The sequence below is a fragment of the Vidua macroura genome, chromosome 4 (assembly GCF_024509145.1).
Source record: "Vidua macroura isolate BioBank_ID:100142 chromosome 4, ASM2450914v1, whole genome shotgun sequence".
NCBI lineage: Eukaryota > Metazoa > Chordata > Aves > Passeriformes > Viduidae > Vidua > Vidua macroura.
The window spans coordinates 15,217,003-15,232,756 of NC_071574.1; the positions used below are offsets into that span (position 1 = coordinate 15,217,003).

The window sequence follows — 15,754 nt, forward strand, 5'->3', positions numbered from 1 at the left end:
CAGCGCCATGGCGGGCCCATGGCGGGGGCTGCGGAGGGCGTGGGGCAGGGCGGCCCTAGCGGGGCTGCGGGCGAGGACGGACAAGTTCGGGGGTGTGAGCGTGGACCTGGGCGAGCTGCGCGGCTCCCTGCGGCTGGAGCGGGCCGCGTTTGGGCGGTGGCTGCGGGGCAAGTGCCGGGCGGGGTTCCCGAGTCCCGGGGTGGGCGGGGGGCGGTGTGTGAGGGGCGGCGGGGGCCCGCCAGGGGGCACCCTCAGCCGGCGCCTTCCCCTCACAGGCCCTGAGCCGCGGCCGGGAGGTGAAGGGCGCTGGCAGGAGGGAGCAGAGGTCGTTCACAGAACTGTAAAATAATTAGGATTGGAAGGGACCCCTGTAGATCATCCAGTCCGATCGCCCGAGCAGGTGTGACAAACCACAGCAGGTGGGTTTGGAATGTCTCCAGAGAAGGAGACTGCGCGCCCCCACTGGGCAGCCTGTTACAGTGCTCTGCCAGTCCCAGTGTGAAGTTGTTCTTCTTCGTGTTGAAATGGAACTTCAGGTGTTTCAGTTTATGGCCACTGCTCCTTGTCCCGTCACTGGGCACCACTGAAAAGAGTCTGGTATCATTCTCTTGGCACCCACCTTTGAGGTATTTGGATGGATTTATGTGGTCCCATCTGAGACTCATGTTCTCCAGACTGAACAGGTCCAGCTCCCACAGTCTCTCATCACAGAGAGATGGTCCAGACCCCTCATCCTTTTTGTGGCCTCCACTGGACCCACTCCAGTAGTTCCTTATCTTCCTTGTACTGAGGAGCCCAGAACTGGACACAGCACTCCAGAAGAGCAGTTCCCCTGTTTCTCATGGCAGATCCTAAATGTAAAAGACATAATTTTGCACGTGAACACCCAGCTGTACCACATAAAATGTCAACCTGGCAGCCTCTGAGATTGCTGGTGAGTTTTTCACACCAACAATGGTTTTACCCTGTGGTAAATGATGTGAGAATACAGATTTTTGCACATTACCAACTGCTATGGCATGTAAAGTTTAAAGCAACACAGATCAAGGGCAAAAGGGGTCCCTGACCCTCCTCCCTTCCCTCTCTTGCAGAGTCTGTATCTCAGTGGCAGAATGAAGGCCGTGTTGCTGTCTGGCTCCGTGTCCCCATCCTCCAGAGCAGCCTTGTGGCAGTGGCTGCTTCCCAAGGTTTTACTTTCCACCATGCTGAGCAGGGCTCGTCCACCCTGGCACTGTGGCTGGGAGAGGGGCCCAGCAGGCTGCCAGGGTTCGCCACACACCAGCTGGGGGTTGCAGGTGAGTTACAGGAGTGGTTGCACCCACAGAAAGTCTTGAAGGAGCCCTTTAGGAGCCTGTTCATCAGGAATTGTTCCTGTGTACAACCAGCACATAGAAACCAGTTGGCTACTGCATTTTGGAATGAAAAAGCAACCACCAATGTAGAGAAAAAAAGCACTTCTCTGCTCTGTGTGCTTAATATGTATATCTGTCTACACTATGTTCAAGCTAATGTCTGTAAGTGGGGAAAACGACCCAACAGGGATTGTTCAGAAGCTAAAGCAACTATTAGCCTGAATTGCAGTAGTCTGAAAGCTGATCTAAGCTGTGCCTAGAAACCTTTATTTTAAACATATATTTTACAAAAAAAACACAAACACACACAATACTCTTATCCATCTAGACCTCCCACAACCACAGCTAGAAAGTTTTTCCATAACTTAGAAAATTTCCAAGGAGCTAGACAAGATGGTTTCCCCTTTTTTCTTTTTTATTTTTTTCATATAGCACAGCACAAGGGACTGATGATGAGCCAAAAATACCATCATCTTGAAGTCAGCTTCACCAAATTCCAGTGGTTTTGTTCTCTCACTCAGCAGAGTTCCATAGATAAGCTATTACCTATCCCATCACTCAGTTATCTAATTGGAGATTGGTTTGGACCCCCCATGTATTGGTTAAGGGTTACATTAACACACAGATATTACGAGACGGGGGAGAGAAATCTCTCCAGTTGCAGACCTGTTTGTCTTTGGCTTGCAGGGACTCTGTGGGGTGTTATTTCTCCACCAAGTGGTGTTAAAACCATAAACAGCAATTTGAAAAATCTACTTTGGAAGAACTCACAAAAGATGGTTTGTTCTGTGTAGCAGCAGGTCAGGTGAAAGGAAGCTTGGGGAGGAAAAAACCCTTGAATTACAGAACTGCTGCTGCCATCAGTAGTGGGAATCTTCGGTTCCCAGGCCAGCAGAGGGCAGAGTGGATGCTGAAGACGGCCTTGGAGTTTGTCAATGGACATGTTGGAGCATGTTTTCCTGAGGTACGGAAACCTCACCATTAAAATATGTGCCATTAAACTGGAGCGAGACAGTGTATTCTTCTCGCAAAAGCACCAGGTTACTCCTTGTGGGGAAACCCAAGTGAAAGAGAGGTTTTCTGAAGTAGAACTTGCACAGCTGAAAGTGCTGCTTGAAAGGAAATCATATAAAAGATGAGTTGTGACCCTGGTGGGCACCAGAAAGAGCTATAAGAAAAACCATAACTCTGAAAGACTTGCAAATATTGAAAAATACATTTTCAGAGCATAATTTGCTGCTGTACTTCAAAACACTTTGCACTCTGCAAGTAGGAAAGAACGTTAAAGAAAACTTTGGTAAATGCAGGTATACAGATTTCATAATTTCTTGTATGGATTTTAAAATTGCACAACATATAATGTATGTGTTCTTTGCTACCATTTTTCAAACATACACGCTTTCAGTCATTATTGGCATTTCCTTTAAAGGACGTAAATACTTCAGGAAAGCATTCTAGGCAAGTAAACAAGTGTGAAATAATGACTGCTATGTGGGTTTTTTTGTCCTTTGTTCTACTCACTGTCAGTGGATCTGGAACATACCCTGCTAAGCAGCATGGATACCACCTGGTAGGTTTATTCCACTGTCTTTCTACTTTAGGAGAGAGACCCTGGGTAGTGGAAAGGATCCATTCTATTTTTAATTCATTTTCTTGAAATATTAAAGTATCTAAATATGGATATTGGGGAGGGGGTCAAACACAAGGCTTTCTTTATTCCATAACGAAAAAGTATTTTAGAACGTGTCTGCAGTAAATAAAAGCAATTTTCTGGTGAGAGTCTCCATCTCAAAGCTGTGGCCAGTCAGTGAAATGCAAGAGTTAGTCTTGTGAGCATCCTGAGATGGAAAGCAGAGATATGGAGAGGGGTTGGCTGGCCAGCAGGAAGCCAGCACAGGAACGGGGAACAGGTAGCGAGTCTCATTGCCAAGTAGACCAGCAGCTGGTTTTCCTCCTATCTGGACTTTCCCACGCAGCAAATGCAGCACAGCCAGGGCTTGTGCCTCAGGACCATGCAGCCAAGTGATGACAAAGGTGTGAATAAGCGGGGTCAGGTCATGTTTTACCAGACTGGATGAGAGTGGCCAAGCACAGAGTAGCAAATGTTACTCATTGGGCTTGGCCATTATTGTTCAGAAATAGTGGAATGTGTGATGTGTCTTCCAGCTAAGTTACTACATCCGTTTGTAGGCAGAAGGATTTTCCACATGTGTAAAGATACAGAGGAGTCTCTGGTGTATGAAGTGAATAACGTGTTTTTAAAAAGCATTTCCAAAATGCTCCACCTCCGAGGAGGATGTGGCCTGCCATCCAGAAAGTTACATGTTTGTAAATATGCGACATAATCTAGAAAGTGACATGTTGGTAAATATGACCTTTAAGCATGCAACAACGGAATGAGAGGACAAGCTGAGGAAGTAAAGTAAAAGGAGAGAAAGAAAAGTGAAAGGCATTTTCTTCCTTCTCACATGGTCTACAAGCCTTACAACACAGCTGTTATTTGCATTGCTACCACCTTAATTCACTTGTTAAAACAAAGTCCTTGGAGTTGAAGGACTCCAGGAAGGAGAGCCTACACACACATAGGATCATCAGCCTTGGCCAGTCCTGGTACTTAAGGAAATCTAAAATAAGCAGCTGCATTACTGTGAAACTGCAGAGGAAGATGGAGGTGGAGAGGTTTGATATGGTACTTATGAAAAGTGACTTAAAAGTAGTTCCCAAATGGTTTTACAAATACCTGCTCCTGTCTGCTGATGCTTACCATGCAAGCAGTGGTGTCTGCACTCATTCTATGGTTGACAAGTGCTTCTCAACACTGAACATCTTTACATGCATTTTTACATCAGCTGTAAATAAAACAGGTAGGATAATGATATTTTTCTCCTCCATTACTCATTATCTGGAGTTATCTAAGGGATTCTTTTTATTTTTTAAATGCATTTCTTGCCTGTTCCCCAGAAGAGAACATTCAAAACCAAGTACTATTGTAATAATGATTACTTGGTTTGGTTTCAAGAATAAACCATTCCAGAAAATTATCCTGGCATTGGATGATTTAAAGCTCCAGGTACCACATTTGTAGCAGGACGGAGAGTTTTAAAAACCACAATTCAGGGCAAACTAATCTCACTGATGCCAACCGGGTGTGGCCCAGCAAGGGAACATGAGACCAGGCAGCAAATCCTGTTAGTGTGTTTTCTTCCTTCTTGCTCTGGATTTAGGTATCCCCTAAATATCAGCAGATAAATATCACTATCAGCAGAGATTCTGATCATCTCACTGGGAATTTCACTGCCAAAAATTACATTCACAGGCTTCAATTTCAGGGGAACAGAGGAGAGCAAACACACTTTCTGTTTGATTCAAACAGCACTTTCCTGCCTTCACCAGCCCTCCCTGGTCTCAGCAAACCCTTTGGCTGAATGGCTTTTCTAGAATACAAATCCCCTAAACACAAAGTTCCTCCCGCTTTCCATTTGTTGCCTCTTTTAATCATTACAGTAGTTGAACTTGGACACTGCTAAGTATTTACCAGAGGAATGAAATCATAAAGTCACAAGCCATGGGGAGGCAGATATGTGACTACCCTCTTAAAGCACATCCTTTGACATATCTTGAAGGAAGACTGGTACTTCATCTTTGAAATATCCTCCTACACTTAACTCTACCATGTATTATTAAAAAACAGGATGTTTTTAGCTGGACACTCACTCCTTAATAATTCTTTCCTGTGGATATACTTCCCCATAGCATTTTAAATCACATGTCATCACAGATATGCCTGTATCCTCTTCCTCCTGCTGCAAAATGACGTGAGCATTTTGTTACCATCAACCTCTAATTTGAAAGCCGTGCATGATTGATGTGGAAAAGATCCTGGTAAGTTGCACCACAACACTCATCCTGCTCACCACAGTGCTCTTTAAAATCTGAGAAAAAGACCTGTTGTAAGGGAAGGACATTTTTAAAGTATGAGCAGTGAGCAGGACATAATTAAACATGAAAGCACTTAGGTTCCAGAAAGTAGGAAAACATGTAATCTATGGGAGAGTCATGGGCTGAGCATGAAGACATAAGGAAAAGCTGCACTTCTCAGACAGGTTTTTTCATCAAGTGAAAGTGTCACTTTTCCACTTGGAAGCAACACTTTTTGATTAAGAAGTTGACTCAGATTGTTACAGTTCCTGTCATGAGTTGTTAGCTGGGTAGTGCAAGTTCAGAGATAGTCACACAGCTGAATATTATCTGTAGAGTCAGCCCAGAGTACTGAACCTGGTGTGCTACTAACCCAAAAACACTCAAATCTTCACTACAGCAGGTGGGGGCTTTGTCATGAATTTCACTGAAGAAAAATTCATCCCCCTTAAGGGTGGCTTCTCAGCCAGAGTCACTGGAAAATTCTCTGTTATTTGAGGAAGATTACAGGCCCATCTCTGCTGAAGCAAGCAGCTTTGCCAGATTGTTTTGGTAACCTCTTGATCTTGCATTCTTTAGTGCCAATATTAACACAAGCAAGTTTTCCTTTTCATTTCTTGTCTAATCTGGAACTTAAAAGCTGCAGTTATTTATCTTGGTACTGCCAACTTTGAATTTTTAGACAATATACTTACCCTTTTTCTGATATTTTATTGTGCATCCATTTACCACTGACAAACCACTTTGTGATTCATCCATACAAACCTTGCTAACTGTACATTAGGGGATCATTACACTTTATCAAAACATGTTAAACTTTGGTTGTTAGAATTGCACGATGTTGTCCAACACTTCTTTTTCAATATTCTTTCTATACCAGGTGCTGTTCTAGATGAAAGCACTGGAAAGGTGTTGGTTGTACAAGACAGAAATAAGGTACGTTTGTTACAGGATTATAAAATAGAGAAGTTCATTTAGATAAACCTATTCTGTAATATAAAACAAAATATATTTTATTTTTATTTCAGTCTTAAATTGTGATAGTTAAAAGTTACTTCCTTTTACAACTCTCTTAAACACATCTAGCCACAGATTGCTGAATTCCATGAGAAAAAAACCACTCTAAAAATCAACAGCTTTGTTATAAATTATAACTGTAGATTGATTCAGCGGAACTAAGTATCCTTCCTAGTTTGAGTTTTGCGTTTTCTCCTGTAGCTTACCCAGGAATCCCTGATCTTGTGTTTGGATCCATGCAGACCTCTGGAAAATCCCCATGGCTCAAAACAGATTTTGAGAGAAGGATTCTGATTTGGTTTGGTTTCCAAAATTCCAGGCATATCTATGGCTTTAAACAAGCAGTAGCATGGTTGGCCATAACCTGGAGACCACCTTGGTCCAGCAGATCTTTAATTCCTCACACACGGAAGTGCCTGCCCTCACTACAGAGGATGCAAGACTAGAGCAGTACTGTGGTGAGGGTGGCTCGTGGCTTGAGGTCACCAAGCATCCATCACTGAAATGTCTGCCAGCCTCTATCAGACTAACCCAGGTTTTAACTCAGCTGCTGCAGAAAGCTCTCAGGCTCACTGGTAGCTGCCTGTGCCACTCCATTCAAGAGACATTTAGCCTCCATTGTTTCATTTGCAAGTTAAAGTGTTTCATGTTAAAAATGCATTAATTAACTGTCTAAGAGAGTGAGATGAATGCCATTTTAATATGAAACAATCAAATCTTAGCTAGGTGGACTGAAATACATTTGGATGCAGAGTTTTCATTTTATACAGTTAAAAATGCTGGAATCTCATTGACTGCATTCTCCTGTCTTTCCTGAAATAGCTACAAAGACTTTTCTCCTCAAGACCTAAAACATCAGTACATTAGGACCTACAACACAGTTAATGAACTTCAGTGAAAGAGTGCTTTCATAGGCAGGTTCAATCATACCACATGTTGAGTTTCTAACACAAAAGACAAGGTATTTCTCTTCCTCTGAACTTGTTTCATGTAACTGAAGATGTTTATTTTTCATGTTTGTATTTTATATTTTTACTTACAATAAATTAAAATGTTGAGAACTTGTCTTTAGGAGGACCTTCAGGCTTTCATTCATAAAGCATAAAACTACCTCTCATGCTGTAGACTCCAAAAGTGGTTCCAGCTCCAGAGAGTCTCCAGGGACAGAACAGCACACTGTAAACATTAGAAACATGACATTTATTTACCCTTTTATACACAAAAATATAAATGTGCATGCTTACCTTTTAGTAAATATCTTGAACAGATATCAGAGTAAAAAAAAAATTTAACAGCTGTTGGAATTTTAAGAGCTGTTTGGGTTTAATTGTGACAGGACAATTCCACAGCACACAAAGATTTCCAGGAACTAAAAGTAAATCTGAAAGCCAATAGACAAATATATGTCTTTTCCATCTGCACTATTTTTAATCTATTACTTTAAATTCCTATCCAAGCCCTTTAAGAATGCCCAGGAAAAAGAGTAATTTTCCAATGTAGTCATTAGGGTTTCAAATCACTGGAAAGCACACAGCTTCCCCGCTATGCTGTATAGACGAAAAAAATTTTTTTAGGCCAGTGTGCCTTTTTACTACTTTTATTTCTGGGAGAAGGGTAACTTCTTCCTACATAAAGTTTTAATAAGGAAAGAAATAGAAAGTACACAGAAGTAAAGGTAAAGCCTACAAATCTTTGTGCTCTTGCCAGAGGTACAGGGACTGGGACTCCTTTAGCACTGTGAGTGACAAAACCAAGCCTGCACTTCACGTTTTAATATTGAACTTTATTGCAAGTCAATAAATGTTTCTATACATAAATCACACACAAGCCCTCATTTCTTATATTCCATGAAAATGACAAGTTACACTAAATGATCATTACAGACACACAGAGACATCTTAAAGCCAGTGCAGTATAGAACAGTACAATCATAATACCTATTTGTAAGATTAAATATATATACATTTTTAAAAAGTCAAAACAATGGAAGTGGAATACATTAGTGACTAAATATGAGATTATATAGTCTATAGCAGCTTTTTTAAAATATTCAACTACTCTATCTAGCAGCAACATTGTCTAATGACTGTTAGACAGTTTGTATTTTCAATCATTAGGTGTTTTGTTCCAATAGTTCTTACAGACTGTAGCTGTCTCTAATCATCCTGTCAGCAGGAACAAACAAGTTCCTACTTACTGATATTTGTAAAATAACAGTACTGCAACTTCCACAAAAAAAAAAAAAAAAAAAAAAAAAAAAAAAAAAAAAAGTTATGTGTTAATTGTCTCCTTCATATCAAAGAGTGCAACACAGACCAAATACTTTATTAATGGATTTTTCCTCCAATGCAGACTATAAACGCATGGAAATTTCCAGGAGGTCTGTCTAATCCAGGAGAAGACATTGGTAAGTTCTATGAGAACAGGTCAGCCATCAACAGAACTATAAAGACATGAACACCACTGAAATATAGCATGAGCCACATTGCTCCTGTGATGGATTGTTTCCTTGAGTTAATGGTGAATAGATTGAGTGATACAATTCTGGGACCCTAATGGTAACAGGGCAGCATTTTCAGGACAAAGTTTTGTGTTTGTAACATTTACTCTTTCCCACACTTTAAGTGAGTGCTTGAGGCCAGCTAAGTTTTTGTAGGCTGGTCAGATATTCTGCAGTATGAGCCAGAAGTGCAGGGGATTAAGGTAATCCATATATAGCCCAAATAAAACTGAAACAGGGAGCTCTCAGTTCACACTGGAATCCAGGGCAGTGACCTCAGGATGGACTGAGCAAAAATTTCCATTCCAATAAATGCACTTGCTTCCTTCCACCCCTTTCACTTAATTAGTTTGGACCAAGAGCTCCTTGGCACAGGGCCAGGGCGAAGTGCAGGGCCTCAGTCTTGTGGGCACCTACTCCCAACAGAGACATGAAGCACTTCTGTGGTACGAAACAATGCTGGTTTGAGGAAACTTCTCATTTCTCTCCAACACAGCACAGCTGATGAACACTGCTGCAGTTTATCTTCACAGGTGAATGAACAAGGCTGTTTATGAAGAGAGACAAAATCTAGGTTTTTTCCTCCTTGTATCTCAACCCTTAAAAACATGATCCATAGGCTGGTTACTTCTTAAGCTCGGTGTTGAGCCCAGGTTTCCTGACTGTTCCATACCTTAGAAATACCTACTGTTTTAGCAGTCTCCCTAAAACAATGTGTGGTAGGGTTGTATTCCAGTTATTGTTTCAATACATGGAGAAAGTTGTTGGTTGTCAGGATATGGCTGAGTTTATTTTTCTTAATTAATGAGTCATGTTTTAAGTCTTTCTGTCAAACCTGGTGATGGAAATCCAAAATATTTGCTGGACAATGCAATGTAACATAGTGAAATGGATCCATGTTTTCAAAAGAATCACAAATGCCATGGCTGTTGTCTAGCTAGGCTCTTTCTCACTTCTAGTGCCAGCAGCAGCAGGATTTTTGTACTCAAGGGAACAACAAATGACCAGCACTGGCATTCCAGTGGGATTCCCCAGAGTGATACTGCTACTGAGTACAACAGCAGCCATCCCTCACTTAACAGGCAAATTATGGCTGGAGCCTGGACTGAAAACCACCCAGGAGAAAAGTGTCTTACAGCTTCCCTCCTGCCACTTCTAAACTACAGGATATTAAAAGTTACAATTCTCTGCATCACATCTTATATTAGAAGAAGATATAAATTAGTCAAGCATAAAATATAATAGAGCCTAATTTTCCTTTTTCATTCTTACATAAAACCTTAAAAACACAAGTCAATCAAGGGACTAAATTGTAAATTACAATTAAAAATTGCAATTACATTGCTCAAAATCCTTTGCTTACATGAAGTGACAACATGCATGGCTGCCTACTTAAATGAGTGCAAACTGACCCATGCAAGTGACACCAATAGTTTCATAATGCAGATTAAGCAAAGTGCACACATTTTTGTATCTGAGTATCTGAAACTCTTTTGTATCTGAAACTCCAGCCTTAGTGTTTCTTCTAGTTTAATTGTCATTAGATATTTATATATATATATATACACACTCACATTTAAATAAAAGGGAAACAGAAAATGGCACTTCATCTAAAAGCAAAGCTCAAAGCTTACATGAAATCTGTCATTACTGCCAGTTTCTTAACTACAGCCTGCCTCAGTATTCCTCATGATCTCAGTTCATTTCTGTGTAACACAGCTCCATGCCCACTAACAAAACCACCTGCCACAGGGGGTTACTATTTCCAATATCTTAAACTACCCCTGAAATATCTGTTTTGTTCCCCTCTGACTTGGCAAGATGCAAGCTTCCATAGGATGGTGAATCTCTGCGAGTCTTTTAAAATGCATTTGCTTTTGGAAGCAAGCCAGCACGCGTTCCTTACTGGAAATGAACTAACAGGAGCAGGTAACATTGTACAACAGTTCTGTACATTGACCACTCAAAACAGAGACAACAAGGAGGTTACATTAATATGGGAAAAGCCAGTATTTAACTTACCAGTACTTACCCCAGGCAAGTAGGATTTGACTTGACTACAATGAAACTGCAGACTTTGGGGAAATCAGTGGAATATTAAAAAACTTCTCAGGGGCTCTTCAATTTGTTATTGAAGAGAAAAATATCTCTGGAGGATTTCTGGATGGATGAGTGGTTCTCTGGCTGTAATTGCAGCACACAGACCTTGTAGACCCTTAAAGTTCCTGCTGCATTTGTGGTGAGGAATGTTAGCATTGACCTTACTCTGGCTGAGGCACACAGAATGCACACATGCAGCACAAATGCAGCATGTTTACAGCACGTTTCCTGCAAGAACAGGCTCTGTGCTGCACTGGTCCTGTGGCATATTTGAAATGTCACCTGACTCTTACGGTACATCTTGAAAAGGACCTAGCATCAACTTTCACTTTCTGAAAAAAGTTTTATCTATTTTGTTACCCCTTGGGGTGAAGTGCAGTGAAACTGATCTGATCAAGAGATCTGACATCAGTACAGGCGCAGTTGCACACGGTCTGAACCTGAGACTGGGCAGGGGCAAGGAAAGGTGTGGGTATCCAAAGGACTACGAAGACAGTGCAGTGCTGTCTTGGATTAACAGATCAGTGGAACCAGCAGCCATCAGTGTCCATTACAAACCACACCCTGCACAGCATTACCAAAGTAATTCTGTAGGATATACAGAGGAAAGGCACACAGCAATTACTGTTGTTTGGGAATCAAAAAATTAGCTTATCCTTGTGTTGGAAAAAAAGACCTACATTCTGAAAACCTTATGAAGCAGAATAGAGAACATGCTGAGTAAGAGGCTTTCCACATTTCCAAAAGGTTTAAGGAGTTTCAGATGTATTGCAAGGATTGCTCTTTCCACCCAGGAGACACAGCAGTTCGAGAAGTTTTTGAAGAGACTGGCATCAAGTCAGAGTTCAAGTCCATCCTAAGCATCAGGCAGCAACACAAACACCCTGGAGCCTTCGGGAAGTCGGACATGTACATCATCTGCCGCATGGAGCCCTCCTCCTTCCACATCAGCTTCTGCCAGCACGAGTGCCTCCGGTGCGAGTGGATGGACCTGGAGGAGCTGGCCAGGACGGAAAACACCACGCCCATCACCAGCAACGTGGCCAAGCTCTTACTGTTCGGGTACCAGGAAGGGTTTGATAGGATTGACATAACCATGAGGGAGTTCCCAGCTGTCTACACAGGCCTGTTCTACAAGCTCTACCACAGGGAGCTGCCCGAGTCCTACAGAAACATGACATGATAGCAATACATTTCACATTTCCTTATAGCAATAACTTAGAATTACTGCAGCGTTGCATATTATAGTTATCTGTGGCCTTCTTATTAGGTAATTATTAGAATATAATTATTCTCTAATAAGCTAAGATATAAATTATTTTTAAAGGTAATTATTGCTATGAGTGTGCATCAGGTTTCTTCTTCTCTACTCCATAAAGCAAGCATAAGGTAAATAAAATACATAGGTACCTAGAAGAAAACAGAAGTGTTACTGATCCTGAAAATATATTCTGCAAGTCATTTTACCTCCACACACACTGGCACAATAGGTTTAAAGAGCAATATAAAGACAGTATTAAACATTCATGGTTTAATCTGGTATCTGCAAAAGTAGTTTTAGTATCAGCAAATAATTGCTTATATTTGGCTACTTTGGAGAGGAGCAGGAAAGGCGACATCTTTAGTGCTGTGTGGCATTGGTGCTCAGAATCTGCCATGGAAGTCAGCTTTTAGCAGACATGGGAAGGAAAAGGATAGCTTTCTGTCCAGGTCCAGTTTTTGGTCCAGGTTTATACTGTCCAGTTCTTTTCAGTGCCACGTACCAATCTGAGTATTTCCGTGACCGGTAAGTGTTATAGTTATTGGATTCCAAACGTTCAAAAAAGAAACATTCTTCTGTTGCATATTTCTAAAAGGGAGAAGAGAAAGGATTACTGGTGTAGCACCACAGATCAATTCTTCACATTCAGGGACTAACTTAGCAAGAATGTGAGCAGTACCTTTGGTTTTAAGAAATAGAGATTAACTGTTGCATGACTGAAGAAAGATACTTACAGTGAAAATACTGTTAAAAACACCTACAGAAGAAGAGGTTTTTACCTGTGGTTCATTTATTGTCTCTAACACAGATTAATCAGCTTTTAATTTCCTTTTAATTACTGTGTAATCCTTTGTTCTGATCAGAAAATTTGTAAAAGAAGCCTTTAAGAACAAAAACTTTAAGCAGAATATAGACAATTCAGTACAATTGCCCAAGCTGGAAATTCAGACAGAGCCACATAAAAAAAAGGATGAACAAAGAAAAGTCCCTATTTCTCCCCAAAGCACGTGTGATACCAGTGCTTTCCTACTGTTTCCTTCTGTTGTCAATGTAAACATTTTTACATAAATCCCATCATTAAGGTGACAAATCACAGCTCAGGCTTCATGAACTACATATTCTTTAACATCCCCCAGAGGTGACATTTTAGGAGCTGGACTGCTGTCTAGCAAGAGTGGGATGCCGGCCACTGCACTGTCAATCTCAGCACCTGGAAAAACTCTGGATATCTGTGGTTTTTCCTTTCAAATGCACTTCAGTCCAGGCTGCATCCAGAGTGCAGATCTGGCAGTAGAAGCTTTCTCAGCACCTCATGAAACACCTGAACTCTGCTCAAATTAAATGCAGGTTATTCTCACATTCTTTGAGCACATTTTGAATCCATAACATCAAAAGACAAGAATTTCCCTTTGAGTCAAGTATTTGAAGTCTGGCAAAACCTGGCTGATCACAGTGAAGCCACGTAAGCATGACAGAGTGAACAGGTCATATCCTTAAATAACAAATTATTTATCATAAAATACAAGTCAGTCAAAAGTCTTCCTTTCACAGGAAGTTTGGGAAATTTCTTCATTAAATTAAATAATCACATTTCATTCCATAAAGTGAAAGTATTTCATTCTTATAATTTATCTGGAAAGTCAAAATAAGCCGTATCAGATGGAAATATTTCCACTCTTTCCTCAAAAATCTGCCAGAACAGATGCATTTCTGCACAAATATTTTCAGTTAAAAGAGCATTTTCCAAGGGGAGGTTTTGACTATCAGCATTCACAACCAGCCGTTTCCCTCCATTTCTTCTCCCCCATGACCGAGTCTGTTAGTAAAGAACATGAAAATGCTCAATTAAAAGCTGCATCATCCAGATTTCCAGACAAGAACATGACCCATTGAACCCCCACGCAGGTTACCAGGGTGAGCAGTGGTCCACGGGCTATGCAGTAAATCATCCTGCAAAGCCCAGCTCAGAACAAACCCTGCAGCATGTCTCAACAAGTAATTACAAAAACATCCAACAAGATAAAAAACAGGCCTGAATATGAATTTGCAAACATATTTCCGAAAATGTTAACAAGGACACTACACAAATAGATCCTGGACACTGAAAAGTAATTAAAAAACCCCAGACATTAGAAAGGACAGAGTAGTACTTGAGTGACTGATGGATTAGAGGACTAAATTATGTGTTTAGAAATTAAAATTCCACAGTGTTTTGAAAGAAATTTCAGCAGTGTTTCACCATGTGCAATTCACCACAGACATTTCCAGTGTACACTCTTTGCAAGCTCTCGTGAAACACAGCCCTGCTATCTAACTGAACAAGAGATGCTGACAGTTAGAAACAGTTTCTTGAATGTGTTTAGAGGCAGAAAATGGTAAAGGCACAGCCAGCCACACACTGTTGGAAGTCACAGCACGGAAATCCTCATGGAAAAACACTGCCAGTGCTACAGAAAACAGCCATGAAATTGCAGCAGCATTTGTTAGGCTTGTTGGAGAAAAAAAGTCTTAAAAGAATAGAGTTTCCACCTATGAATAACAACAATGTTGTGTGTAGCAAACATGATTCAAGTAATACCCGTTTTCAGAAACATCACCAAAGGAAAAAAAGTTTTACAAGCTGAAGTGAGAAGCACAAAGTGACCCAACTTTACATATTCTGAGAGTAATTCCGAGTGACTGGACGATACTTTATGAGCATTTCTCCTCACAGGAACTAAGCAAACAAAAACTGTTTTAAGGGAAGCATATTCTACAACCAAACCCACCTTGCAGCAGCAGGTCAGAAATCCCAAATATAAACACACCTCTGTGTTTATGTTTATCATTTCACAAATGGTACTAAACACCCTATTTTGATCATTCCCCGTCACTCAGGGTATGGAGTGCGATTAGAATGGGAAGCCGAATGCCACTGCACCAGCACCACAGGAAATTCCCAATTATCCTTAACTCAAGAATAGCACAGTGGACAACTCCTCACATTTTCTTCAACTGAGCTGTCACACAACATCTGAGTAACTTGAAGCAGGTTCTTTAACTGCATTCCCAAGCCCACACAAAACTCCCTGGAGCCAGAACTGAGAAGCGCCCTGGGAAGTCCTGTTCCTGTAAAACTACCTTCAGTCTCATTTCATGGAGGCAGAGAAGGGGATTCAGAAATTATTTCTGCAGCCCCTGGCATGGGTCTTTAATTAGCTGCAGTTCAGCTAGGGTTAGGAATGCACATTGTTAGCCCCAGCCACGGAGCAGACTTGCACAGAGGCTGAATGGGGCAGTGTGAATACACAAAGCACCAGGGGCTATTGCAAACCAAAATTCTGGCAGGATGAACGCTCTGCAGTGGTGCTTCATGAGGCACTGAAGAATATAAATGTGAATGAGGGACTTACAGTGTCTAGGTCTCATATGCAAAATGAATGTAACTGCAGCTCTTAAAGCAAGATTTATCATCTGGCTCTGAGAGACATTAACGCAGAAACTGCTGCACACACTGGCTTTAAAACATAGTTAAAAATTCAGCTGATACCAATAAAACACACAAGAGTTTAAAATAAAACTAGTCTCACTAGAGAGCAGCTTAATTTACCCACATTTATATAACTT

At 41.1% G+C, this 15,754-nt stretch overlaps 3 protein-coding genes across 3 annotated transcripts in view; 1 reads left to right on the forward strand and 2 right to left on the reverse strand.

The window, feature by feature from the left end:
- Nucleotides 1-29, reverse strand: part of SPATA5 (spermatogenesis associated 5) — a 161,959-nt gene extending 161,930 nt beyond the window's left edge. The window contains 1 exon segment of the mRNA XM_053975256.1: nucleotides 1-29. Within this exon segment, the coding sequence (XP_053831231.1) occupies nucleotides 1-9 (9 nt within the window). The 5' untranslated portion in view covers nucleotides 10-29.
- Nucleotides 8-12,422, forward strand: NUDT6 (nudix hydrolase 6). Its single transcript, XM_053975266.1, has 5 exons — nucleotides 8-167; nucleotides 1,092-1,295; nucleotides 6,151-6,206; nucleotides 8,640-8,694; nucleotides 11,682-12,422. Exons 1-5 carry the CDS (start codon nucleotides 8-10, stop codon nucleotides 12,068-12,070), a joined length of 864 nt encoding a protein of 287 aa, XP_053831241.1. The 3' UTR covers nucleotides 12,071-12,422.
- The window catches only part of FGF2 (fibroblast growth factor 2), a 19,670-nt gene continuing 16,319 nt past the window's right edge, over nucleotides 12,404-15,754 (reverse strand). The window contains exon 3 of the mRNA XM_053975264.1: nucleotides 12,404-12,736. Coding sequence (XP_053831239.1) covers nucleotides 12,551-12,736 — 186 coding nt within the window. The 3' untranslated portion in view covers nucleotides 12,404-12,550. The remainder of the gene's footprint in view (nucleotides 12,737-15,754) is intronic.